Genomic DNA, 27724 nt, shown 5'->3' with positions numbered 1-27724 from the left:
TGACTTTTGATCAAAACAAAAGGAAGGGTGAAGGGCTTCTTAACAAATGGAATGCACTTGTCAGTGCATTGACAAGGCATCTAACATTGCAGATTCTACTACATATATAAAGATATAACATTGGAAAGTTATTTTAATTTAAAGTTGATATTGCCTGCTGGATCTCATTAAGGTAGAGTTTTAAAGCTCCCCACACAGGCGGCCCTGGTTTTAGACCAAATCCAATGCACAGTCACCTTTTACACATGTTTGTTCTGTTACATTTAACCTCAGCAACTTGAATCCAAGACCTCATTCAAAAGAAGAACATTATATAAGTGTAAAAGCCATATTAAGTTTTACCAAAAAAACATTGCTCTCCTATAAACAGCCCTGAAAGACATGGTGTTTCTATTTGGTTCTCAGATGATATCTTTTGTAGTAAAATTCTCATTAAAGTAATATATGACTCTAACAGAAAAATGTCACCTTATTATATTAGAGAATATCATATTGATTTGTCAAAATTTTGTAATTTGGTAAAGATATAATCTTACTTGGATTTGCACTTCCAGAAATGATCTAGAAAGCTGTATTATGGACTGATTAATTCACTTTGTACGAAATTGGAAGATAACTGAAGAAAATAAAGTCATAAATTTTGAATAAGCAGAGAAGATATTTGCATCTTTAGGTATTCCACATTTGCCTAACATAAAAATTGCCATGTGATAAAGTCATGTTTCTCTAATAGCTAAATTACGATTATTTGAATGAAGAATGGTTAATTGTAACTTTTTTTCAATTGTGTTAACTGGTACATCTTTTTCATATCAAGAGCTGTATATTATTTGACTAGCTTCCTATTTAGAACAGCAGCGTAAATCCTGTGTTGATGCTTCAAAGGTGGTACCACAGCGAAGGTGGGAGACTGATGAAGATGAATCACTATGTGAAATGATGCCAGAACTTCACTTTATGGGAAGTACATATTCCGGGTGTTACAAGGCCAAATCCAGACTCAAAAACAATCCAATAAATGCTTTTTTGTTTCCTATTTCAGTGCTGGTTATTATCACCCCCTAGACAGTGTTTCTGTTCTGTGGCATCACTGCATGTGGAGTGTTTGCTAAAAGGCAATTAGAGCCTTCCTCTTCCTGCTAGGATAGAGTAATTGTAGCAGATTAATGCTTCTGCTGCCAACTAGATAAGCTTTTTTTAAAACAAAATATTTAAAGCACTGCAGAATAATGGAAGCAACGAGGACCACAAATTCTAGACGAGGGAGTACCGGTGAGATGAGCTGATTACCTGCAGCCCCTTTGCCCTGGTGGCAGGGAAACCAGCAGAGTTGCTGTGGCCCTCTGGGGCCAGAGTGAAGGACCAGAGACCTCAAGTACCCAGCTGGTTTCCCCTCAGACGTTTGCTGAATCCTGCATCATGAAAACATCTGAAAAGTGAGCCGAAATCTTCTGTCTCTTGGTACTGAGGAGACCTGGCAGGGAGAGTCAGGGAAGGGTCCCAGGTGAAAACCCTCGGCTCTCCATGAAAGCCCTAGAGAGGGATCTCTAGGAACATGGTGAGCTAGAGGGAGACTGAGGCTTACCAAGACTGGACTGCAGTCCACTAAGCTCATCCTCTTATTGGGTCAAGGCCACCAGCACCCCAACAACCTCACTGAGGGAAGAGCAAACCCTTCTGAGGGAAGATGCCATCGCCAAAGTATCTACAATATTCCACACCCAGTTTACGGCAACTGAAAATTACCAAGTATGATAAGAGACAGAAGCCAATGACCAAAAGCAAGAAAGAAAATGGAACTAGGATCCTGATATTGAAGTCATTAGACAAAGACCTCAATGAAACTATGATTTATATATGCAAAAAATGAAGTGCAGACTTTTTGCCAGAAAATTAGAACCAACAGAAAAGAATCAAATGGGGTTTTAATTACTGAAAAACCAAAGAGTTGAAATTAAGAACTCCATACATGGGGTTAGCCACAGATCAGATACAGCAGAAAGAGGGTTAGTAAAGTGGAGCATAGGTTGATTGAAAATATCCAGACTGAAGAAAGAGAGAGAAAAGAGGATGGAAAGGACAGAGGAGAGAATAAGGGACACAGTGGAATGAGTGGGGCAAAGGCAACTTTTGAGGAGACAATAACTTATTATCAAGCCTGGATAAAAACAAGAATCACTTGTAAGCATGTCGTAGTTAAACTCCTGAAATCCAAAGGCTAAGGGAAAAGTCTTAAAAGCATCAGAGCAAAAAACAAACAAACAAACAAAAAACAAAAAAACCAAACCTACATTATCTTCAAAGGAATGACAAAAACACTAAACTTGATTTTTCAGAAGACAGAGAAATGACATTCCTAAGTGCTGAAGAAAAGAACAGCTAACCTAGAATTCTCTGTATCTCGTGAAATCATTGCTCAAAAGTGAAAGTGAAATAGTGATGTTTTCAGACAAACAAAAACAGAGAGGATTTATCACCAGTAAGCTTGAGCTAAAAGAAATACTAAAAGGGAGCTCTTTCTGTTAGGAGGAAAACGATCCCAGAGAGAAGGAAGGAGGCAAACAGAACAGGTTGACATGTGAATTGGGCTCTGCTTCTTGATTTGGGTGCCGTGTACATGGATGTGTTCACTTTCTGAAAATCCCTAAACTCTGCATTTAAATTTATGCCCTTTTCTATGTGTGTTTTGTGCTTCACTTAGGATTTTACCAAAACAAAGGAAAACCAAACAAACAAACTGCTAAGGGGAAAACTTACGGCCTTACATGCATACACAGAGAAGAAGAATAGCCCCAAACCAATGAGCTAAGAATCCATCTCAAGAAGTTAGAAAAAGGACAACAAATTAAACCCAAGGAAAGTAGAAGGAAGGAAATAATAAAAAATAAAAGTAAGAGCAGAAAGTAATTAAACAGAAAACAAATATATATAGAAGATCAAGAAAAGCAAAAGTTGGTTCTCTGAAAAGACTAATAAAATTTAAAATCCCTGCCCAGTGAAGCATATAGGATTAACATGTATGTGAAATGAAACAGGAGTACTGCACAGCTGCTGGCACTCTTAGCAGTCCTCCCTCCTGGAGGGAGTGGGCTGAGCTGTCTCGGAGCTGCCCTGGGGCATTCAGGCTGAGGTAGGGTGTCCCAACAGATCCTCCAAGGCCAAATACAGACCGCAAAGTCAAGTGCCTTCTCTGCCATATATTTTTGTCCCCAAATCCTGGCTTACTGGGGTGGGTCTCTGCATTTCAGTCCAAGTGGAGGGGAGGGTCATGGCTGGCCAGACGGTGGAGGATTGAGTTGCCTGGAACTGAGATACGACACAAACCAGAAGGCTGTAGACTGACAGACTACCATACTGAAGAGCTCCAGAAGGTAGAAAGTATGGCTCCTAGCATGAAGGCAGAGGGCCATACGGAGACCCTTCCCCATATCCTGTGCTGATTACATATGTCTTGAGTCAGCTCTTGACTTGCTAGAGGGTGTTCCAGAGGCCTTTCTGGGAAGTACGTACTTTTGTTAGGTATTAGCCAACCTTTTCCAGATTAGATGCCAAGAAGTGTGAGGATATACTGGGGGATCGGTCTGATGTATGAAGAATAGGGTTTTTGAGAGTGTGGGGTGGAGGGGGGATGCAATCTCAGCATGACTTTTAAATGAACCCTTTATAGTCAGGGAGAGGATTTTGAATATCACCTTTTAAAACTGGATGGAGGTGAGAGCCACAAATGAATGTCAGGTGGCTATTTTAGAAGCTCTAACTGATGAACAGGTTTCATGATACTGGAGCATGAGATACAACACAATTTCATGGTAAAGCAGGGCAGAGCTCAAACTCATGGCTGTTCAGGAGGCTGGGAGGGTTACAGTAACCCTTTAGGCTAACCAGGTATATCCTTGGCCACACACAGATCCTAGGAATGGTAGTATGAGGCAGGGTATAATCTCTGATATGTGGTCACCAGACATTCCTGTGACCTTATTAACAGGGCTGATGTGTTACCAAGTCCAAGGGCACCATTCACACAGAAGTCTACGGAAATGGCTCTCCTGGAGTTATGTAGCAGGCAACACGCTTTAATCTCGTGAATGGGCTGCATGACCAGGTGAAATCCTCAAGGGTAGGCTTCCTTGGCAAGAAGTACAGGAGTCCATCCTAGTGGGAAAAAACTGCTCTTACCTGGATTCCCCCTTTCCTCTCAGAGTGCCTCTCTTTTCTCCCTGCCCAGTTTTCCCTTGGAATCTAGGAGACATCATTAAAGTTTCTCACAATTTGATGCTCAGTTGGGACTAACTTGGTCAGCTGCAGATGGGGCTGAATGACCATAGTTTTCTATAGGGAGAATTTTGCAGTCTGGGAACACTCAAACCTGTAGTTCTGGGCCCTGAGAGAACCCACCCACCCACCATTTTGGCTTCCTGGCACATAGAACTTGGTAACTCAAAGCACATATAAAAATGCTAGGCCATCTGGCATGCTGCATATTGGATTGGCTGCTGCTTTTCTCAGTTGCAGTTGATTCTATAAAAAAAATTAATAAACAGAAACCTACGTTAAATAGAGTTAGGAAACCAGAAAGGGGAGCTGTCTTGCCCTGTGGTGATAGCAGAGCCCAACAGAAAGAAGAAAGCCTCCTCTTCTTTCCTGGCAAGGACTCAGCCAATGAAAAGCCATGGACTCTTTGTTTACTACAGCCCTTCCAACTTCCTTATCCTCTCTATAAAAGTGTTCTCCTGCCCTTGCTGTAGGGGGACTTGCAAGTGGCTCACCGTTGTTGCAGACCCTGAACTGTGGTTGCAATTCTCTGCTGATCCTGAATAAATGATCTTTGCTGGAGAAATATCTGGCAGTCTATTTGTTTCAGGTCAACAATTCTGACCTGGGATACAGTAACTGGATGCTGGTTTCCTCTAAGGCATCCCTGCCACCAAAAAAGCAGCCTTCACAACAAGCAAGTTCCTTTCCTGAAAAAGGAACACTGCACTCCATTGATGAGGGTTTCATGAAAAAAAAAAAAAACATTTGCAGGTTTGGAGTTTACTGGAATTGTTGCCTCTTGGGAAAAACCCATGTCTGAGTGGAGGCACTGATCTTGAATATTTGGCTGATTTGTGGAGGTCAACCGGGAAGGGTCTGCAGACATGAGATGCTTTGACTGGGCAGGTTAGTGTCAGGGCTGTTAGAGAAGAAAGTGATGAAGGAGGCACAGATGCCATCCTGTAAAACCCGGGAACTATCACCGCAGGTTAACGGTGCTGCCTTTGTTCAGCTGGCAGGGGCTCCCTTTTTGTCTAGAATGTGTAGGCCACTCGGCTGAACTGGAAATTTCAGCATCTTTTTCTGGGTAGACTCAGCGATGTGTCTATACCAGATGACCAAGAACCGTCCTGGAGGAAAGTGTGTGGAGGTGGAAGAGGTGATAGAAGACCCTCTACGCACCAAATTCAGGCTCTTGCTTGTATGGTACTGACTCTACCACTTAACTCGCTTCTACCCTTCCTCTAGGTACCAGAACAAGGCTTTATGAAATTATTCCCATCATGCACTCAGTTTAGCTTGGTGCCCACTGACAGCTTGGAGCGTCCTATAAGCTTCGTATCATCCTCCCGTGTTTCGTACGAGGGCTCTCAGGACACCTTTCCTGATCCCTTTGCTGAGTTCCAGGTTCCTGCCTGTTGCCCAGCCGCAGCCAGTGTCAGCAGCACGCCGCCGAGGATGCTCTTGCTGCTACTCTTCGCTTGGCCTCCGGGGACCTGCCGACAGAGGGCGCTGCAGGGGCTGCGCAGCCCGAAACCCCACCGGAGGTCCAGCCGGGAGCTGAGCTGGAGCCGAAAGATGGAGACCGGAGGAAGTCTTGCCCATCTCCATCCCGGAGAGCGGGCTGGGTCTTCTTTCAAGAGTCCAACCCTTGTAAGCATTTGCTTTGTATTGTAAGGTCACTGTGGTCACTTCATCTGTGTCAAGTACCCAGGACTTCCATTTAACTGGTCTTCATGTTTCTTAACATTGAGTTTGCCTGTATTTTTCTCCAATTTGGGAACTGCCGATGATTAGGCTAGTGAAAAGGATGAAGTCTAATCGTAGGTTATTTTAACTATTATTTCTTTTCCATGTTCCCATGCTCTTTTTACTGTTTCCCTTCTATTATTATTTTTTTAAGTTTGACATAATCCACTCTTCCCCCTCTGAAAAATATTCCATATTCTTTCTATTCTTTTACTACTTATATTTTCCTTTGATAAAGGCTCAGCCAGGCCTTAAAGGTTTAGTTTTCACTAGAAATTTGTGTTCTCTGTTACGGAAAACTCACACTGTAAAATAAATCTTTTTTTTCAAGGATAACTATTCATGGAGAGAGAAAGAGACTAACAGGTTTTAAATATAAGGAATAGGAGTCCCATGAAAAGGCTTTAAGTCTATGGGCTCAAATTTATAGATTTTGTATAAAAGTAGGAGTGTTTCCTATATGTCATTCTCTGGTAGAGGGTGCAGTATTTATAACTCTGTTTTTTCCCAAGGAGATGGAAGCATAAGACGCAATTCCCCACTTATTAGACGAGTTCTCTGGTTTGGATTTTAAGCTCATTGGCCTTGAGCAACCTGGGAGAAACTGGCATTCATTCTGGTGAAGGTTAAAGACAATTAGCTCCTTTTTCCTTTCTGCATTTTGTCTGCCCTCTTCCCTCCAGTAACAGCTGGCCATAGCAATGTGGGCATAGATACGGACCAGGTGCTGCAGACTCTGGTTTTACTTGGAAAGAGGGAAACATGGCTTAGGTTAGCAGCTGCTGCAATGGATGAGGCATTGCTTGCATCTTCTAGATTTTGCGGGTGTTGATGGGTTTTGCAGTATTCTTGGGTACCATATCAACTCTGGAATTTTGGGCAAGTGTGATACATGAGAATTTGTTGTGAGGAGTTTTTACTTTTTCCATATTATTTGGATTCTGAACTCTTTCCTGGCTGTCCAAAGCTGGTGTGGACAGTATAGCTGTCATCATTTGAAAATGGCCTTGGAGTTGACTAGAGACCTATCTTGGCTAATGTCAGAGACTCTTGGGGGTGACCTCTGAACTAGCTCCAGGTACGTATGGGGGCAGTGATGAGTGTCTGGGAAGGTACACAGAGTGTGCAGGTAGGACCTCCCTGACCTCTGTGGCTCTCTGTCCTCACCAAGAACTCTGCAGCTGTGCATGACCAAAGACTGGGCTGAAAGGCTCAGCGGGTCAAAAGAGAAGAATGAAGTGGAAAAAGGGAAAATTCCCCCTTCCCACTGCTCTTCTAGCATCCACTTCCTGGGCCCGAATCAAGGGAGGAGGTGCTACAGTGTTTGGTCAGATTTCCAGTGTGGACTGAGCTGTGTTCACTAGAGAGCAGAGTCCTCTGCTTTAAAAGGTGGTACCTCTCTGCCACCTCCATACTCCAAGAAGCTGGGTAGGTTAGTTGACTCTGTTCTCTTGGTGGTACCCTCTTGCTGTGGGTCTGACCAGAGACCACCTGGCTTCTGCCCTCCATCTGTGTTCCTCTGTCTCTTTGTCCTGATGGCTCAGGGGCCATTGGTGGGGAAGATATGACATAACGGTTGTGGCCCTTGAGCACAAGTCTCCTGCTTCCTGCACAGCTGTTTTGAGCACTGGCTTCATTCATTCATTCATTAACTGAATAAATACTTACTAAGCCCCTCTCAGGGGAGATGCTACCAGCAACAACAAAAATCTTTAAAAATGTTATTTTTGCTGAAATTATGGATGATGTTTGATATTTTTCTCAAAGTTTCTAGAGGGAATAAGTAATACTTTAAAAAATGTGTACACAAATTGGATTTATACACATATAACAAATACATTGAAATGAAGGAGATTCCGGATTTGTGTAGGAGGAAGTGACTGAAATCTTGGATAGCCTCTGTCTTCTCGTTTGACCTTCTCACAGCTCTTTATGGTGGGGACTATGGAGCTCCCCACTCAGAATCATCTGGAGGGGAGGAAGGCCATGTTAACCATCTTGACTTTCCTTCCTCTAGTTAAGGATTTGCTAGCCCAGTGACAAATGGGTTCCCACTTTGATGCCCAGATAATTTCCCTGCCAATCGCTCTGGGAGGAAAGCCCCCAGCACTGACTCCAACTTCAGAATTCTATGCAATGTATTACCTGGTATCCAGCCCTCCATGGCATCAGAACTCTGCACTGAATCTCCACCTTAGTGGTGGGGACCCTTCTGGCCAACTTTAGTCTTATCAGGACATCATAGTGGCCCAAGAGCAGGCTCAGAGGTCAGACTGCCTGGGTTCAAGTCCTGACCCCACCATTTGTTTGTTATTTGTGAATCTTGGACCAGCTGCATTTGTCTTCCTGGACCTCAGATTCCTTATCAAAAAAGGAAAAAAAAAAATACCTGCCACCTAGGGTTTTCATGAAGATTAAATGGGGCAAGATGTATGAGGCACTCAGCATGGTACCTGGCACATTGGGAGAGCTCAGAGATATTCAGTTGCTGCTATTACTATTATTATTCCTCTATTCAGGACAGCAGCCTTACCCCAAATGACAGCCCAGGGGTGGGATCTTGTGAGCCATGCACAGATTCCCCAGGGACAAGCACAGGCCACCCTCCTGGGATGGCTGCAGCCATCTCATGCCCATCTGCTATGTCTAATTGGACATTATGGCAATGAGCTTGCCATGCCCTTCAGATACTTGGCTGTAGGTCCAGACACGGCATCTTAGTTAGGTCAGTTTCTCTTGTCTGCCCCACATACTCTCCTGCCAATTTGGCCTCTGTCTGCCCTGGCCTGCCACAGGCCTTTATGAGAAAGCTATTGTCCCCGTCTCATGGAGATTAAAATGGGCATAATACTCCCTCCTTATCTTGCTGAAGCCCTCTCTGGAGGCAGAGATATGGAGGGCCTCTTTAGCCCTGGTTGTTTCTAGCTCCATGTGTCTGCAATTTAGAGTAAAAAAGATTCATTCTGTGTATTGAGTGGCTTTGAGGGGGATGGAGAGAGACTGTTCTGTAGAGTTCTAATTTGACTCCACCACGTCTGTATAAGTGAAAATCACTCCTGAGTTCTTCCTGTGTCGTCTTCTTTCCCTTCCGATTAGGAAAAGGGGCACCATAGAGTGGTCAGCATAACACATTTTTTTCCTTCCCTCTCTTCCGTCCCCATCCTGCCCCACCCACACTTCTGACTGGAAGTCCATAGTGGGTCAAGGGCTTCCAGGAAAGGTTGGACTCCTTAACTATTCTCTGCATCCTGTTCCTTCCAACTCCTCATGGGCCTCAGTTCATTAAACGTCCCTTCTGTGTCCCGCATCTCCAGCATGCCCATAGACCCTTCCCTTGGGCTGATGAGCACAAGCAGATAAGCCTGGTTTAAATCCCAGCTCCATCACCTGCCACAAAAACTACCATGTCTCTGAGACTGTTTTCTCCTCAAATGCAATGGTGATGGCACCCAACTCATGGTGCTCTTATCAGCATAAAATAAAAGGCTGTATTCAGACTATACTACAAAGCTACAGTAATCAAAACATATGGTACTGGCACAAAAACAGACACATAGATCAATGGAACAGGATAGAAAGCCCAGAAATAAAACCACGTCAATTAATCTACAACAAAGGAGGCAAGAATATACAATGGAGAAAAGGCAGCTAATAAGTGGTGCTGGGAAAACTGGACAGCTACATGTGAAAGAATAAAATTAGAACATTCTCTAACACCATATATAAAAATAAACTCAAAATGGGTTAAAGACCTAAATGTAAGACTGGATACAGTAAAACCTAGAGGAAAACATAGGCAGAACACTCTGACATAAATCACAGCAGTATTTTTTTGGATCCATCTCCTAAAGTAGTGGAAACAAAAGCAAAAATAAACAAATGGGACCTAATTAAACTTAATTAGGTTTGCATAGCAAAGGAAACCATTGATAAAACAAAAAGACAACCTACTGAATGGGGGAAAATATTTGCAAATGATATGACTGAAAAGGGATTAATACACAACATATATAAACAGCTCATACAACTCAGCATTAAAAAACCCTAAACAATCTGATTAAAAAACAGGCAGAAGAATGGAATAGACAGTTTTCAAAAGAAGAAATGCAGATGGCCAACAGGCACATGAAAATATGCTCAACATTGCTAATCATCAGGGAAATACAAATCAAAACCACAGTGAGATATCACTTCACACCTGTCAGAATGGCTATCATCAAAAAGTCTACAAATAACAAATGTTGGCAATGATGTGGAGAAAAGGGAACCCTTGTACACTGTTGGTGGGAATGTAAAATGGTGCAGCCACTGTGGAGAACAGTATGGAGGTTTCTCAAAAAACTTTAAAAATAGAACTACCATAAGACCCAGAAATTCCACTCCTAGGTATATATCTGAAAAAGATAAAGATACTAATTCAAAAGATTCATGCACCCCACTGTTCTTAGCAGCATTATTTACAATAGCCAAGACATGGAAACAACCTAAGTGTCCATCAACAGATGAATGGATAAAGAAGCTGTGGTATACATATATATACATGCACAATAGACTATTACTCAGCCATAAAAAAGAATAAAATTTTGCCATTTGCAGCAACATGGATGGACTTGGAGGGCATTATGCTAAGTGAAATAAGTCAGACAGAGAAAGATAAATACTGTATGATATCACTTATATGTGGAATCTAAAAAATACAACAAACTAGTGAATATAACAAAAAAAGCAGACTCACAGATATAGAGAAGAAACTAGTGGTTACCAGTGGCGGGGGCAATATAAGGGTGGGGTGTGGGAAGTACAAACTATAGGGTGTAAGATAGGCTCAAGGATGTATTGTGTAACAGGGGGAATATAGCCAATATTTTGTAATAACTGCAAATAGAAAGTAACCTTCAAAAATTGTATAAAAATTTTAAAAAAATTTAAAAAGGATGTAAGATCCTTGCCAAGAAGTGGACAGAAGGATATCCTAAATAAAGGAGAGCACTTCCTTGTAGGCTCATTGCATTCAGTCCTTACATGTGTTCAAGCCCATCTCCATTCTGTTTCTCGTGCTGCCCCCTCAGAGTCACTCTCACAGCCACCCGTCCTGGAGGATGCTTCACACACTTTGCCTCTTCTCTATGGACACAGATTTACTGGGGGGCCCTCACCATTCCCGTGTGAGAGGTTTCCTGGGACTAGGGACTTTCATGGCCCAGACCAGGATCAATCTGAACTGGCCATTCTAACTCTTCAGCCTGCAGTCTTTCTCATCAGCTCCTTAAATTATTTTTTTTGGCAAACATCACCACAAGCCCCACGTGCCAACCCTCCGCCATGCATTCTAGACCACATGTCCCGTGAGTCCTCTGATGGCACTCACCAGGTCCTGTTGACGACGCTCCCTTTGATAGCTTCCCCACCTTTGACTTCCATGGCCCTGTTCATCTGGATTCCCTGATGCTACGGTTACTACTGCTGTGTAACAATCAAACCCAAAATGTAACAGCTCTGTATTATCATCTCTCAAACTTCTGTGGGGTGACTGGGCTCAGCTGGGCAGCTTTCCCTTGCTGTCTTGCATGCTGTTGCCATGGGTAACAGCTGGGCTGGCCCTCTGTTGTGCCCTGGGTGGGGATGGCTGGAGCAGCATGCAAACTTTCATGTGGCCACTGTGAAAGCACAGCTGTCTCAGGGCTCCAAGAGCGAGTGTTCTAAGAGATAGGAAGTGGGAGTTACCAGTCTCTGAAAGCCTGGCCTGGAAGCTGCACAGCCTCACTTCAGCATGGAAACCAGGACAGGGTCACAGAGCCCTCCCAGGCCCAAGGGGAGGGGACATGGACCGGGCCTCTTGATTAGAGGAATGTCAAGGAACTTGTGGCCATACTTAACCCTCCACACTCAATGATCTCTCTTCCTCAACCTCTATCCCTTCCTCCTCCTTCTCCTTCTCTTCCTTTTTCTCAGGACTCCACCCTCAACTCTCACCTCCGCGTGCCTTCATGCCTTTGCAAGTGCTGTTCCTTGCCTAGAATGATCTCTCTACCTCTTGGCCCCCAAGGCCAGTCCTTCCTTCCCACTGGCCAAGTCCACCTATGGGCTCCTCTTATCCGTGGGTGGTGATCAACTCTGGGCCCCAAAGCCAGGTTTGGTGGTCCCCTTCACTGCCACAGGACAAAAAGAAGGAGGTGCTTGTCCCCCCTCCTGCAATGTGAGAGCCCTGGCGGGCAGGGACCAAGCCTTCACCTCTAGATCAGGGCCCCTGGAGACCAGCACAGTCCCCAGCAGGCCTCCAGCAGTGTAGGCTTCAGAGAGGCAGGGGAGGCTGTATGTTCTCTTACTGAAATGGAAACTCAAGGCAAATGTAGAAAAGTCTCAGTTTGGGTTATTAGGGCTTTGACCCTTTATCTGTGTCGAATTGGAGGTTTCATCTCATGGGGAGAATCTGACACACATCTAACTAGAAGTCAGCTCTATCTATATTGCTGCAAATCTGAACTGAATGATTTGGTTGTATCTTTCTAGCTGTTCTCTGTAACAATGCTTAGTCACTCCTTAATGGTCTGATATTTAATCTGTGGGCTAAAGATGCATTTTGATGCCCCAGAGGTAATGGACTATTTGACCTAGGAAGAGATGGTTGCACACAACACTTTGGCTCCTCACCCTGGGTGAACTGAAGATGTGCGGGCTGTGTGTGTCCCCTCATTCCTATGTCCTGTCTTCCCACCTGGACCCCTGCCCTCCCACTGCCACACTCCCATTGTCTCATTGGTCCCTTTCAGTCAGAACCACTGCACCTTTATGTTGGCCTCTGGCAGCCCAGACATTATTACTGTATGAATATTTCCAACCATTTCACTCTGGTCTGCTCAAGTGTGAGTGATTGTGTATTTGGTGGCTTGGGTTCCTTCTTCTACCGTTCCAGGAGGCTTCTCTCTAGCAAGATTACTTCATTTAGGCTTTTAAAGCAAAATATGCTGGAAATAAGGAAGGGAAGAAAACCAGCATGCGTGTGAGCAAGGTTTATGGAGAAGTTTAGCGGGGAGGAACACCAGGGGAATTGTGTGGCCAAAGGACACAGGTGAAAGAGGAAACGCATTTTAGGAGTGTTGCTGTGAACTGTAGATTCTTTTCTCGAGATTTAAGAAAGACAAGTAAGAACAGAAGCAATACTGAAATTACTTTATGATTGTGTAGAGTGCAATTTTGACCATGGTTTCTCTTTAGGCTAGTGTGAACCTGGCTAAGCGATGGGGGTAGTCATGGCTTCCAGGGAATTATGTAGTAAAATCAAGATGGCATAATAATAAAATAGCCATTATCATGCAAATATTTATAGAGGCGCACTTGTTCCTAAAGGAACACCTGTGAAGTGGTATGGTTGTCATAAGATCATGATACACATTTACAATTTAGTCTCTCCAAGTAGACTTTCACAGCGCCTATGACTCAAACGTTTATTGCAGTACAAAAGGAGACATAGCTCCTCGGAAAGAACAAAACAGTGATTGAAAATGTCAGCCCACAGTGCAGTTCTTAGCCATACCGGTTCTAAAACCAGAGCAGTCCTGGTAGAAATATGTCCAGATTCAAATAAAAAGCTATACCAACGTGTCACCTGAACCATCTGGATTGTTGACGTGACGGGATCCCTGCGGCTGCTCTGGGCGGATCTGGGTGGCCTTCTGGCTCCAGCACGGCTTGTCCTGGCTCTGCTGCATTGCCGCAGAGGAGAAAGCACCAGCCAGAAGTGCTAGCCAGGGGGTGTCAGCTAATTCCCCTGGAGCCCTGCTTTTCCTTCAGTGCCCATCAGTCTCCAACTTTGGCTGCAAAGGATTTCCCCACAGGAAACTCTCAGAATAAGCCATTCAGTTCACAGCTGACACCAAGACACCACCACGTCCATTCCCAGAGGAGGAATGCACTGCAATCCCTAATTCAAAGCCTTCTCATGATACCGCACACCTGGCTGTACCAGACACGTGCCTGGCCCTTCACGTGTGCTTTCGCAGTCTTCATGGGGTGACCGGTGGGGATTGTACATTAACTTCCTTTTATAGATGAAGGAACAGAGCCTTAGAGTCCAAGGGCCACACCGGGCAGACACTGAGCCCACAGGCCTCTCACTGGGAAGCCACCTGCTGAAGGGTGGGGAAAGGAGACAAACTCTGCCCCCTGACCTGTGTACATTTCACCTTGCCACTCTCAAGGGGTGTTGTTAAAAACTTTGTTCATCAACTATACTCTAATATAAAATAAAAATTAAAAAAAAACTTACAGCAGGACTAGGTGCTTAGATCTGCTGTTATGTGTATTCAGGGGCCACTGTGTTTTATTTTTTAATTTGGGAGGACGTGATGGAAAAGGACTGGGAAATGATGTACTGAGAAGGGGTTTGAGTTTCGCTCTTCTGACAAATGCAGGGAGTGATGAAATCAGAGCAGGTAGCAGTCAGGGTGTGAATCTGGAAGCGAGGGCAGAGATGGGGAAGGGGCTGAACGTGAGGGTCTGAGCTGCAGGCGATGCGTGACCAGTGGTACGGAGTGGGCAGGAAGCCACGGCAAAACAGAGCAGTCGAAATGACTGCAGATTTCTGGTTTATGCCGGGACAGCTGTGAGAAGGCCGCGATCATGACCGTGATTACATGACTTGATACAAGGGTGGGTAGAGAAAGAAGGTCCCTTTGGGAGAAACTCTCTTGGCCGTAATCAGTTGTCCTTCCAGACCCACTACTCTATTGTTCCTGCTAGCAACGGGGAGTGACAATAAACAGGGAGCTACACATAACAGGTCTGGGCCAGAGATCAAAATAAAGATACCTTCCCGGCAGAATTAACACCTCTCTGCAAGGCAAGCCCTGATTCTGAAGGACTTTTTTTTTTTTTTTAACTTTTACTGGAGTATAGCTGATTTACAATGTTGTGTTAGTTTCAGGTGTACAGCAAAGTGAATCAGTTATACATATACATATATCCACTCTTTTTTAGATTCTTTTCTCATATAGACCATTACAGAGTATTGAGTAGAGTTCCCTGTGCTATACAGTAGGTCCTTATTAGTTATCTCTTTCATATGTAGTAGTGTGTAGATGTCAATCCCAATGTCCCAATTTATCCCTCCCCCCCACTTACCCCCTGGTAACCATAAGTTTGTTTTGGGAGCACACAGTCAACAAAGACTGTGGTAGCTCCTGAAGGCTTGAGACTGGCCTGCTGAGCCCAACTGCACACATTAAAATATAACATTTGAGTTACTATAATAATACAACGTTGTAAGATTTTGTCAGGATAGGTAAAGCTAAAATTTCACTAGTTCCTTCTATTGTCAGTGTTAAAATTTGCATCTTTACAGTTCTCATATTACAACAATTATTACTATAGTCAAATAGCCAAGTGCCCTCCAGGGAGAAATTATGCAGGGACTAAAGGACACGAGTCAGGAGTTATTTTCTTTTGTATTTTATCATGCTTGTAACTCCTTGGAGAATACAGAAAGTATTTGTTTTGAATGTTTCTAATTTGGGGGTACTTTCAAAATCTGATTTAATCAGACCTTTAAAAAATCATATAAATCAATAGCAATTACCTAATTCTAAATTGAATCATAACTCTGAAAGAAATGTGCTATTAGAATAGATCCTAGGTAATCAGTGATATACCTCTACTTTCATAAAAGGAAGTAATAAAAGGTAAAAATAAAGAGAAAAATGGAAAAACCAAAACAAAACCTCATTTATTATTTTAACTCCCCCTTAGAATGACCTTCTGTTGTACTTCAAGATTTAATGTTCAAAGTTTATAAAATTATTTTTATTTTAAGAACATCTAATTTACCAATTAGATTAATGTGTTTATTACTACCTAGAGACCGTGAAGAGCCTACTTGTGATTCGTAACAAAACTTCTCTAACCTTCTGGATAATGGCCTGAATTCTGCATTTTTATATTATAGCAAGAGGATCTTTGATGCTTTGATTTGCATACACTTTGATAGTTATATTAGAACATTTTGTACATCCAGTCTCTTCCTGTTCCTTAATTTGGCACTTGTTCTATCAAACAGTTTTGAAAATGCAAATTATTTCACATTAAAAATATAAATTTTTATAGCATATTATATACAGTTTTAATGCATTCAGACTCCAAAAGCATTATATACAGTTTTGATGCATTCAGACTCCTATAACTCATTATTGTTTTAATTTATCTGATCTTTTTGTGTGCCCTGAGTCCATAGTCCAATCATTTGCAAACTCGATTAAGCTTTGTCTCAATGAATTTTTACTTTTTGACAAATTATGTTACATTTGTAGAGAAATACATTCTTAGTATACTATTCATTCGATATATTTGCAAAATGGAAATTCATCCATTTTCTGAAAGCACTGAGGTATCGCTAGTCCAAGAGGTATAATGTGGAGTGGGATCTTCTCAAGTTTGCACTTGAAAACATGTCAGTTTTCTAAAGCGCTGAACTTTGTTATTTTGAATATGACTTGGCAAACTATCTGTTTATTCTAGGACGTTGGAACTTCACCAACTTTGAATACACTTTCACTCAATTATGACAACATTTTATGTATTTTACAGAGCTGATTTTACATTATAATACCTGTCTAATGATATTTAAAGTGTGTCTTCATACTGCTGATGAAGACAATTATGTTAAATGGTTTGTTATTTGAGCTGAATGTACAGGAAATGCTCTATATGTCCCAGAAATCTTGGAGAACTGCCTTGAAAGGAATGGTACTAGTGCTAGATTAATTTACACACAAATCCCACTTTTTCACATTGGCTCATGCAGAATGAAGACAGAGTCATGAGGTTGCATATTATCCTTAATACTTATTTCCTTGGCTCTAAAAAGATTAAAAAAACCTTCAAGGTGTGTTTATGCCTGCACCATCTTGAGCTGATACTGTATTATGACCCTGAATTATGTCTATTTCTCATTTAGTTAAAACCCAAAAGAACAAAATGGGTATGTAGTAAGGAAGGACTCTCCCACTGAACTTCCAGTGTAGACTGGGGCATACAGTCAACAGTTATGTCTAATACTCATTGCTAATGCAAGTTTTCACCTCTTTTGTTCTTACTGGCATTTGGGAAGTCATATTAAATACCACTAGCTGGAGCCCATCTCTTTGTCCCCACATCAAGCCTGGCCATGTTCTTTATGATAAATGATGCCATTTGTGGGATAGGGGAAGATGCTGGCATGACTAGGGCAAAGGAGGGCCTGCTGGGGAGGATGGAGAAGTAGGGTTGAGGGATGCGGTGAGTTTTGTTGGGGTTTGGCAGCTGGGCAGAGAGGTTTCAGCTGATGTAGCGTGAAAGTGCAGCCATGAGGCTTGGGGGCACATGGTAGCAGGATTGGGTTTAAGGCATTTTGTCTGGGATCAGCATGCAGGATGGAGTGCAGAAGAGCCAGAGTCGGGGAGGTAAGTATTAAGGAAAAGGAACTCTCCTGTTGGGAGTTTCATCATGCTTAATGCAAAGTCAAGGTCAGCAACCACATAACATAAAGTCTTGTCCCCTCTACATCTGATAGTATCAAACCTCCTGACTGTCTACTCACTCTGCATGTGCCAATGCAAAAAAGGGGCATTTGTGTCATTTCCCAGAGCAGAGACACCATAAGTATCTAGAGGGCAGACACTGAGCCTTTCATCTCCAATCTCTATTCTTTGGAGTACAGTAGGTCTTATAAAATGTTTATTAAGTGAATGAAAATGAGAGTTTTCATCTGGAAAAACAATGGGAGCAAAACATGCTAGAGGATAGTTTTTCGTGAGCTACAAGTGAAATGATAATAGACAACTTGAGGGGGACTTCCCTGGTGGTCCAGTGGTTAAGAATCCGCCTTCCAATGCAGGGGACGCGGGTTCAAGCCCTGGTCAGATCCCACATGCCACGGAGCAACTAAGCCCACGCGCTCTACAGCCTGCGCATCAAAACTAAAGAGCCCGCCTGCCGCAACTACTACCAAGCCTGCGTGCTCTGGAATCCGTGCACCACAACTAGAGAGAAGCCCGCGTGCCGCCACAAAAGATCTCACGTTCCACAACTAAAGACCCAATGCAGCCAAATAAATAAACAAATAAATCAAATATTTTTTTAAAAAAATAGACAACTTTAGGTTCCTGGCCATGTGTCATTTCCTCTGAGAACAAGGCAGCTGGAACAACAGACTATTCCATTTCCTTTCAGAAGTGTTACGCTGAATGAATACCTGCTGTGAACCAGAAAATGCACGAAGGGATTTGTGCACTTAGCACTCTCCAGTACCCATGTGGGAGGGGAAAGGGTACATTATAGGTAGTCCGTGCATTCCTTTGGGTGGCAAACGTGAGGCCCATGTAGATATTTCCTCATGCACCAGTATGGGACCTATGAAAAATTCCTTCCATAACTGGGAAAATGACTTATTTTCAAAGAGAGCAGAAAATTTTAGAAAATATAAAATAAGATACATGATGATGAGTTTAACCATCCAGAAATGTCAGTAGATCAGGAATCAAAGAAACAGATTGGTGGTAGTAATGTATCGTTCTCATCCCAAGGAATTCCCCAACACACCGGGGAACAAGAAGCCTTGAAGAACTGGGTTAAGCAAAGCCCAAACTGGAAAACAGCATACAGAAGGGGCAACCCTCACAAAGTTGGAAAGCACCTGGAGGAGCCAGGGAGAGAAAGTTAAGGGCCACGGGCTGGTGTGGATGGCTATTACACAACTGCTCTAGAGCTCACTACTGACTGTCTTTTAAGCACCTCATTCAATCCACGTCTTTTACATGTGGCACATTTCTAAGTGAGGCAATGCAGCACAAGAGCCAAGCGGCTGAATTCCGCTTCATCCCGAGCAACACGAATGGGAAAGGTACTCACGCTCCACAAAGTAAGAGCTGGCATCAATCTTCCAGATGATCTGGCCCCGATGAGAACCAGTGACTCCACGGTTCTTATAGTCCAGAAAGTTTTCCGACAAGACCTCATCTATATTCCCAGGAAAGAAAGAAAGCAGAGTAGAGAAACACATCAGCTAACGGCAGATTGAGAAAAAAATAATAAAAAGAGCAAAGGATATTAATGCCACCTCCAGCTCAACAGAAGAAAAAGCACCTGGGATCATAGAATCAGAGAATTCTAATTTTAGAATTTTAATGCGGGAATCTCTTCCCCTCTCAACACTCCTGGCAAGTGATCATCTAGCTGGTTCTTGAACACCTCCAGAAACAGAGAAAAAATTGCTTCTACAGCAGTTCATTTCACCTGTTTTTCTTTATTTGGCTGTTCCGTGCAGCATGCGGGATCTTAGTTCCCCAACCAGGGATCGAACCCAAGCCCCCTGCAGTGGAAGCTCAAGAGTCTTAACTGCTGGACCGCCAGGGAGTTCCCTCATTTCACTTCTGAATAGCTCTTACACGTGGGGAATCTCAGTGTGAAAATCTCCCTCCTAAAGCTTTCATTAACTGGTCCCTATTTGGGCCTGAGAATGAGGTATAAAGACAACATCCAATTGTACTTTCTATCTGGGGCCCCGTTCTCATGGGCCCCACCCTATATGATCTCTTCTCCAGTCTGGACACCCATCATCATCCAACACTTGGGGACCATCCATGAATTCATCCATCCATCCTTCATGCAGCCATGCATTCATCTGTTCCTTCAACAGACACTTATAGAGATCCAACCATCTGCCAGGCTGGGAAGGTGCAGGGGCCACGGTGTTGGGCAAAACCTTTCTGAACTAAAATCACAAACAATTGAGGACACAGACTTTAAACACTAAGTAAAAAAATAAATGCATTATTACAACTTGTAAGAGGGGAGAGGAAGGAAAATAACAGACTGCTCTGACAAGAAGCTACAAGTAGGAAGGCCAACAGGGGGTCAGGGGAGAGCTGAGGGATGAGAAGGAGCTGCCAGGGTGGGGATGGAGGGTGGGTGTGTGAAGGGTGCAGCAAGGCCCCCATGGGGTGTCCGAGGCCCGAGGGGGGCAGAGCCTACGCCGTGCAAGCACTGAGAGGAGCTGCGGGGGGCGGAGACTGTGCCCCTCCCCTCCCCTGCCTTTCCCCTGCTTGTCACATTGCAACCCATCAACGTCCTTCTTCAAGCTGGTGCCCAGAGAGCAAGGCAGCATCCTTAGAGAGGACAGACCTGTGAAGACTGAGCCGACTGCCTCCCCCTTGGTTCCAGACCTCATGTTCTCAGTGCAGGCGAAGACAGGGATATGAATTTTACCTTAATCTTTGATGGGGCCCTTGCAGTTCCCACTTCACCCAGAAAGGAACCATCTGAGCTAAATGGATCTGAAGCTGTAAGACAACCATATTTTGAGAGTCCCAATCCACTGCGCTGGTTGGGGGGACAGCGGGAACTCAGGAGCTCCCGAGGGGAGGCCCAGAGCCCCAGCTCTGCAGAGAGGGGCTAGGTCGTGGTTGCCCTCTTTGCAGCTGAGATATTCTGAGGTTCGCTTCCTGCATCTGGCTGGACTTGGAAAACAGAGGAGGAGGTGAAAGAGGGCAGAGCTTACAGCGAAAGGACCCAGCTCCAAGGACCTTTGCGCCGTTTACCAATACTGTCATTTCTACAGCAGCAGGTCCTCCTCTGCGAGATGGGGGGTGGTAATAACTCGGACCTCATGGGGGTGGGGGGCGTGGATTATGTGAGATGACTGGTAAACGTGCTTGTGACCTGCTAAGTCGATTGAACGTTTTTGGCTGCCTCTTCTTTGGCCGAGACGATCAGGCAGAGTAACACCGTCTCTGCCTCATTAACAGCAGGAACTGTTTGTATCCCTTGGAAAATCACTTGTTTGCAAAATTTGTCTGTCTTTATAATCACAGTGTGTGCTCACAGCCCTGTTTCGGCTGCTAAGATGATTGCATATACGTCTTTTACAGTAATTGCCTCATTTCTGCAAAAAAAAGGCATAATGTTTTCCTAGCTCCCGAGGTCTTCAGTACCCAGATAGAAATTTGCCTCATTATGGCAATTCTCCAAGGAGAGGTATTTTCCTGAATTTATCCACTCTGATCACCAGAATATTCACTTTAATAGTCATGGTCAGGTATCCATATAGAATAACACCTAGAAAGGGGGTGTTCATTCATGCACTAGGTAAATGTGTATTGAGTATTTATATTCCACTCTAGTTATTGTGCTGAATCCTGGGGATATACTGCTGAATAAGACAGGGCCTATGTTCTCAGGAAGTTCCGAATAGATTTGAGGATTTATTCAAGAAAACAGGCAATTTCATTAGAAGATAGTGGGTATAAGAATGGGTTAAATATCAAGGAACCACAAGGGCACAAATGAAAAAAGGATGGGCGTGAGTAAGTGGGAAGAATCAGAAAAAACCGAAGAGAATGGCAAAGTAACACACCTTTTAAAGAGAACAAGATACATTTTGCTGTACAGGTTTAAACGCCTTTTAAGAGATACATTTCGCTGTACAGGTTTAAACACGTTTTAAGAGATACATTTCGCTGTACAGGTTTAAACGCGTTTTAAGAGACTGCCAGTTGGTCCTAATGAGTATCCCATTCTCTTATTGTAACAGTAACACTTCATAGCAAATATCACGCAAGAAAATAGAAGAGTCTGTATTCTTGCCGGGACCATCTGTGCTGAGAGGTTAGCTCCCTCCCCCAATGCATGTATTGCCAATTGTTAGAAGTTACTAACCTTTGCTTGGGAATCCAAGTGTATTGTCAGGGTCAGATGCAGGAAAACAGAATCAGACCAGATATTTTATGCAGTAAGGGATTTTATGCAGAGAATTAGGTACTAGATAAATGGACGCTAGGCACAGCCTCAGCAACCGCCTCTCCACCCACAAAGAGAGTGACCAGCCAGTGGCAAGCTGAGGAGACTCCTGCCACCACCACAGGGCTGCCTGTTCACACCCAGGAAGCGAGTGAGGGGACGCTAGGACACCGTGATAGAAAAGCTTAATTGCTCAGAGCCATGCTTGTGGCAACCACAGGCTAAACATCAGGAGGAACCACCCAGCTCACTTCCGCCTTCCCAAACTTGCACAGGTGCATCTAAATGAAGGGACCAAATTTGCATCTGGAACATGGCTGCACAGGAGACTGAGAGATGTAATTTTCAGAGACCAGAGTCTACACTAGAGGAAGGCACTGGAGAAGAGAAGAGGGCTGGGATGGATGATGGGGACCAAGCCTTGCCCTCCATCACACTGAGGAATGCCAGCCCCCTGGCTCCCCACTGCGAGGTTCCCTTTTCTGCATCCTTTGTCATGGTACAAGTTTTTGTACGAGCAATGTTTGTGTGATTACAGGGATATCTACAGCCACCTTGAGAGAAGTAGTTAGGGTACCATTACTAGCTATGTGATCTTAGGCATTATACTTAATCCCTTTGTGTCTTTGCTTCCTCACTACAAAATGGGGATAATATTAATCCCAACCTCAAAGTCTGTTGTGAGGAATAAATGAACTAATACAGGTAATGGTCTCAGAACAGTGTTAGACATCTAATAAGCAGCTATTTATATTTATAGTATGGGCTAAAAATACGGCCCTCTATGGCAAAGCTCCATGATACTGTGCAAAACCACTAGTAACCTGAAACATTAGCTTAGTCCAGTACTATTTAAATTTTTTGCATTACTCATTTTGTACAGAACATATAGAGATGTATTAAGTTTCTCAAAAAAAAGACTGTATTTGCTGGATGATACTTTTTTTCTTCCAGTGTGAAGAATCCTCCCTCCTGCTCCACAGTTTACAATAGAGAAAAGATCTTTGCAAAATTTTGAATCACAAAGTTCTAGTGAAGCTTACAGAAACAAGCACATCTAAGAAACCAGGAGTATTTATCTTGCTTTCTCTTCAAAATGAAAACTAGAGCTGTGCTTCCTACACTTTAATCTATAATAGAAGAGTATACAACAAAGACTATTGCTGTTGAGAACAGAATGGGCAAGTGAGCACAGAAGCAATTAAAGGAAGAATTGATCCACTACCTAAGCCCAACAGAAAAAATACAACATTGCCTCCGTTTCGCAGAGGAACTTGTGCCTTCTGATAACCAATCTCAGAAAAATCTCCAAGGATTCTCCCACTATCTCTAGACTATGGATTTACCAAATAGCAGGCCAGGAGATCTGGGGAGAATCTACTTGCCTTTCACAATACAAAGCCAAGGATGTAGAATCTCTGTTCTCTTGTACTAGGAAGGGAATCTAAGGATAAATGGCAGGGGAGGCCCTAAAAATCAGTGCCACTCTGTTTTCTGTGGCTTTTCCCTCAGATTGTTTCTTTGAACACAAGTATTCTCACTGGTTGTGCCACATAATTAGGAAGCACAGCTTCAGCTCTTCTATATTCTAATAGAGTGCCTGATGTACAAGAAAAACTTCAGTTCTTCAAGAGTTGATGTCCGTAAGGAAGCATTCTGGGAGTTTCTGTGTGCAGGTGTCTAGCCAGAGAGAAAATTTTAGCTTTCATCCTAAAACATTACATTTTAAGGCTCAGCACATTAAATGCTTCTTAAGGGCAAGGGTTGGGTTTCTGTACTTATTCTATAACTTCCCGTAACTCCTAATGTGTGGCTTTCCACAGTGGAACATCTGACAGGCAAATATTGGGAAATAAGAAAGTGTTTCTTGCTCAAGAAAGTATAGGAAATGCTGGGTTAAACCAAGTAAAGTGTGCTGCTTACTCCAAGCTTCTCAAACCTTTAATATATATTGTGAGTCTCTAAAGTCGGGCAATGTAGGCAGATTTTTCCATCCTTATTTAACCATAGAACTATTTCCCCATGGAGTGATAAGTGAAATCCACTGAAACTAATGTGTAGGACATGAGTGCTATTCTTGTGGCTATTATATTCATGCCTTCATCCATCATTGCATTATCCTACTATAGTGTATATGAGTTCTGGTGAAAAATGGATTAGGAAGCCGGAAGATCTGATTGAGAAACACTTCTAGAAAAAAAGTTCAAAAATATACAAGAAAGACTAAGGGATATTGAGGATAAAAGGAAAAGTGTCCATATCTGGAAAATCAAAGTCCTGGAAGACCAAAGGAATATGAAACTAAACTGGATGAACTACTAGTCTGCTGGAAAAAGAGATATTGATAAGATTAAAAAAATAAATGGTGGTGAATATGGTGGTCTAGACAGGGCTTCTCAACCTTGGCACTGTTGATATTTTGGGCTGGGTAACTCTGCTATCTTTGTTGTGGTGGAGCTGTCCTGTGCATTATAGGCTGTTTGGTGGCATCCCTGGCTTCTACCTTGCAGATGCCAGAAACACCCCCTACAATGTGACATCCAAAAATGTCTTCAGATATTACCAAATGTCCACTGGAAGGCAAAATTACCCTTGATTGAGACCCACTAGACTATGATTAAAAGCAGTCCATAAGAACAATAAAAAATGTATAACTTTGAAATCAACAGATCTAATGGAAAGCAGAAAAGAAGAACCAAAGAAACAAAAAGAAAACACAGTAAATAAAGACTCTAAAGAAAGATGGCAAAAATAAGCCCTAATAGAACAGTAAGTATAATGAATATAAATGTGCTATTCTAGCCAATTAAAAGTCAGAGACACCCAGATCAGAATAAAAAAGCACACACAAAGCGCTACACTTAAAAAAAGATAAAGGTTGAAAATAAAGAAAAGACAGATGAAGTAAATATGAAGCAGAAGAAAACAGAGAGACTAGCAGCCTTAAATAGTTAAAAAAAAAACCCCCAACAAAATTCAAGGCAGAGAATAGCCCAAGGGGCACCGGCAGATCTGTAATAATAACCTGTAAGAAATTATAGAGGAAAAAGATGTAAATATCATGAACATTCATGCACTTAGTAATCAGCATCAAATCTGCAAAGTATAAAACTTACAGAAGCAAAGGTAGAAATAGATGAATCAATTAAAACAAAATTTTTGTCTAGAGATTTTGAGACACTCCATTCAAAAAATGGAAGAGGCAGAAAATTAGAATATACAATTTATGTGATTGAACTTAAATACACACACACACGAGAGAGAGGGAGAGAGAGAGAGGATCCTTGCTTTGTGAGGTACCCTATGAACTGAAACTTGTACATATCCGAATTGTGTCCTGTTTTGCATGGTTCTATGGGAACTGTTACCACTGTATATTTATATAACATAAAAATATTTATATATAAATATTATATATACACGTATATTAAATCTTTGTATATATTGATATCTATGTGTAAGATATCTATATCTCTCTCTATATAAGATATTCTCTATCTCTAGATAGATGACAGATAGGTAGATAGATAGAGTGAACCTTATTCACAACAAAAATACACTTTATGATCATACATGGAATATTTATAAACATTGAGCAGGGATAGGTCACAGAAGAAGTCTCAAAAAAATTTAAAAAATAATCAGTTTGATACAGACCATAATCTCTAACCTCACACAGATAAGGCAGCCAAAAGGTATGGAAGAGAATGTATGTCCTCAGGCACCAGTCTATGGAGATCCTTCAAAGATGCCATTTTAGGAAATTTTAAATCTTAATTTTGCTCTGAGTTATCATTTCTTGATTTGTTGAAATTTAAATGCATGAATGTACTCTAGTTTCATTATGATTTAAATTACTGAGCAAATTCTAGCATGGTATAGGGACAGCATGGTATAGCATGGTATAATAATGATATGATTTATTAAAATGCTAAATTTATAAGAAGGCTAGTTTGAGCATATTATGCCTACTTTACCTATTCAATTATATGTTCATAATTTTAATTGCATACTTACTTCATGTTTCAGCAGTTTTGATAAGGGCTCCTTCCAACAGAGTCAAAGGAATGGCTATTAAAAAAATTGATCATCCTAAAGAGGGTTTTTTAGCTCTTTTTTTTTTTTTTTTTTTTTTTTTTTTTAATGAGGATCTTGAATCAGATGCGTATGTTTGATTGATTGATTGATTGATTTTGGCTGTGTTGGGTCTTCGTTTCTGTGCGAGGGCTTTCTCCAGTTGTGGCAAGCGGGGGCCACTCTTCATCGCGATGCGCGGGCCTCTCTCGTTGCGGAGCACAGGCTCCAGACGCGCAGGCTCAGCAGTTGTGGCTCACGGGCCCAGCCGCTCTGCGGCATGTGGGATCCTCCCAGGCCAGGGCTCGAACCCGTGTCCCCTGCACTAGCAGGCAGACTCTCAACCACTGCGCCACCAGGGAAGCCCCCTAAAGAGGGTTTTAAGATATTAAAGTCTTTAAAATACTGGAACGTAAAATGAAGAGGTGAAAAATACTTGAATAGATCTGCTCTAATTAATTTAGCATTCTTATGGTTAGAGGTCTTAATTGTATTCTTCAATTTATGTATCCTAATCCAGTTATACAATACTGTTCCCTCGGTGTGCTGAATCTTTAACACTAAGTATAGGACTCACAAATAATGAGCTTTTACTTGTCAAAGTCAAGTAGGCATTACTGAATGAATAATTGCAAAACTATTTCCTAGGAATACTGATGACTAGCGAATCTGTCACTATGTACTTGTTTTTGACCAAATCACAAGCTTCTGCCTGTTTACTGACAATTCAGATCTCTTTCCAGGTCCCTGTGGGTTTGGTAAGAAGCTTTTGTCTATAACATACAACTGAAACAACTGAGCACACGTCTAAGGGCCATGGTTAGGCTGAATGAAGCCTGGAAACTAGGGTAATTTGCCATAATGCAGCCAGAGACTAGAGCTACCTGACAAGTTAAATCAAGACGCAATTTATTGATCAACAGGCAGTAAACACACAGTATCTCATCAATTCCATTCAATGATCCTGAGAAAGTTATTTCTCTATTTTGAAGATAAGGAGCCTGAAGTTCTGGTGACTACCTGGCTGAGGCCACACATCCAGCCAGTGGCAGAGGATGATTCTAAGCCAGGTCAAGCTGTCACTGAAACCCCAGGACCTTTCCCCTTTCTGTGTCACTAGGGGAGAGAACACTTCATCACGCCTCCTCTAGTTCAGGAACCACTCCATAAATGAGGGCAAACAAATGCAATCTCGCTGTGAAAGTAATGGTAATGCTTTTATTGTCCCATCGCTGGGTTCCTGGCTAAAGACAGCACTGGTGACTCGGTGACAGTGTCAGTGAGCAAGGCCACACATCCCCTTCCAAATCCAGATATCTCACTCACTATGGCAGGAGAAAAGTCACGTTTGTCCGGAGAGCTCTGGAGGGCAGAGCTGAAAGCATCACAAACCTGGCCTCACGGGGACATTTAGGTTGTCCACTGATGTGGAATGGCCCGTACGTGATACTGCACCCAAATGTGCCAAGATGTCCTCATGGTCATTGTGGGGTCTGCCTCCAGGGTAGGCAGCTGTGTGGCATTGGGAACCACTGACTTGGCATTTCCTCAATTGTGAAATGACAGATTAGATGAAATCACAGAGCTCTATGATTTGCTCTTTGGCAAGGCACGGCAAATCTGGCAGATGAGTTACTAAGGACCCACCAATGATGAAGTTTTAAGATTCACGGAGAATTTTGGATCTGGAAGTTGCTTTTGAAATGCTATTCTGCTGAAAGTGTTGGCATTTTGCATTAAATCACTTCACAGTTATATATGTGCAGCTACTGTGAGAAGAATAAACTGTCAAATTGAGATTCTCAGAGGATGAACCGTGTTTACTTCTGTCTCAGTCAAAATGTCATGTTAACACCAGATCTCGTTCATTCATGGAGCTTCC

General features: G+C 42.7%; 1 protein-coding gene across 2 annotated transcripts in view; it reads right to left on the bottom strand.

Moving 5' to 3' along the window:
- The window catches only part of HECW1 (HECT, C2 and WW domain containing E3 ubiquitin protein ligase 1), a 314499-nt gene that overhangs the window by 217384 nt on the left and 69391 nt on the right, over window positions 1-27724 (bottom strand). Inside the window, exon 3 of one of the 2 annotated variants that reach the window (XM_007187728.3) lies at window positions 18883-18990. In XM_007187728.3, coding sequence (XP_007187790.2) covers window positions 18883-18990 — 108 coding nt within the window. Of the gene's footprint in view, window positions 1-13609; window positions 13877-18882; window positions 18991-27724 lie in introns of those variants that run through there. The other variant, XM_057549480.1, reaches the window with a different exon arrangement.

The sequence above is a fragment of the Balaenoptera acutorostrata genome, chromosome 7 (genome assembly GCF_949987535.1).
Source record: "Balaenoptera acutorostrata chromosome 7, mBalAcu1.1, whole genome shotgun sequence".
Taxonomy (NCBI): Eukaryota; Metazoa; Chordata; class Mammalia; order Artiodactyla; family Balaenopteridae; genus Balaenoptera; species Balaenoptera acutorostrata.
This window is presented reverse-complemented; position numbering and strand designations above follow the sequence as displayed.